At 49.6% G+C, this 1,323-nt stretch overlaps 1 protein-coding gene across 1 annotated transcript in view; it reads left to right on the forward strand.

Annotated features, from left to right (window-relative positions):
- Positions 1–669: 669 nt before the first annotated feature.
- The window catches only part of DHX40 (DEAH (Asp-Glu-Ala-His) box polypeptide 40), a 16,143-nt gene continuing 15,489 nt past the window's right edge, over positions 670–1,323 (forward strand). The window contains exons 1-2 of the mRNA XM_009324271.1: positions 670–685; positions 1,008–1,091. Coding sequence (XP_009322546.1) covers positions 670–685; positions 1,008–1,091 — 100 coding nt within the window. The remainder of the gene's footprint in view (positions 686–1,007; positions 1,092–1,323) is intronic.

Consider the following 1,323-nt stretch of genomic DNA (forward strand, 5'->3'; position numbering starts at 1 on the left):
CCGTGTGAGTTACTAGCGGCAACACGGCATTGGTACATCGTGAGGCAATAAATACGATAGGCTTTCATAAAGGGATGTAACAACGTACAGTGCGTCATCGCATTCCATTAGGTACCTACGTGAACAGAGCTATAGACTGGTTATAGTAATCTTACTGCTAGACTGACATGCTTTTCATGCTTATAGAGGAGCATTTAAGTTATTTTAGGTAATTGCTACAGGAGAGCCTCGGACAAGTGGAAGATTTATACACCTTAGTGTTATTCAAAGTAGGAATCTGCACGTTGCAAAGAAGATCAACGTGCGAGCGATTTGTCGGTAGCTGATGGACAGCTACGTGTGCCTTTGGAGAAGGGATTTGTCTTTCCTTTTTTCGTCAGATTGTTGCAAACGTCTCAAAGCAATAAACCCAGAGGCAGGATACCAGGCATCCCTCCTAGTTGTGGTACTGTAATGAAACAGTTACTGCACTGGTCTCTTCTCTCCACATTAGTAAGGAAGGGCAGAAAAACAGCTTATCTGCTGTGATTTTACAAAGCCAGTTTGGAGACAGACTAAAGAAATATTTATAGGTTAGACATATCTGAAGTTGGCAACACTGGGGACTGATGTAACATTTTCCAAGCTTCAGAGCGCGTTGCAAGCGTTCCCGGCTCAGCCCTCACCGTGATGCCTGAGCCAGGGGGTAAACGTTCCTCCCATTGTGTCACAGGTAGAAACTTGAGGCGATTGGTGATAACTGGAGTCAGTGGGTGGCCTAAATTCGGTCCTGGTATGATGACAAATTTACTGCGTGATTCTTGTCACTGATATAACCCAATGGAGGGTGAAACATTAACATACACAGGACTTGTAAGGGAAACAGACGCTATGACATACGGACGAAACACAATGCAAAAATTGTGCTTTAGCAGGAACAGGGACTTAGTTGCAGCCGTCAGGCACAAGTTGGGAACCTGGACTGCAGGCTGGTTCCACGTTAAGCGCGCATCGCTTGCCACCTTCAGGTCGTACGGGAATTCACAGGCGTTGCCAGAAAGCTGGGACCTTCCGCCAGGCCTCGGGCGGCAGATCCGAGCGTCCTCAGGGTGGTAAATCGCAGAGACTTTTGATGTTATGGAGCTGTTTTCCCCCCATCGTGTCTCTTCCATACCCCGTGTCGAGGGTGAGGGGCTATTTTACCTGTTGAGAGAGAACCACTGGTTAAGTCACTTTGGTTTTACGCCGCGGTTCAACTGCTCCAGGCCTGGAGGGCCTGAGGTGCTGGGCCCCTCCGGCCTCCGCCGGGGCCTGGGCCTGGGCCGGGGGGAGCCCCGGGGCGGC

The sequence above is a fragment of the Pygoscelis adeliae genome, unplaced genomic scaffold (assembly GCF_000699105.1).
Source record: "Pygoscelis adeliae isolate BGI_AS28 unplaced genomic scaffold, ASM69910v1 Scaffold290, whole genome shotgun sequence".
Taxonomy (NCBI): domain Eukaryota; kingdom Metazoa; phylum Chordata; class Aves; order Sphenisciformes; family Spheniscidae; genus Pygoscelis; species Pygoscelis adeliae.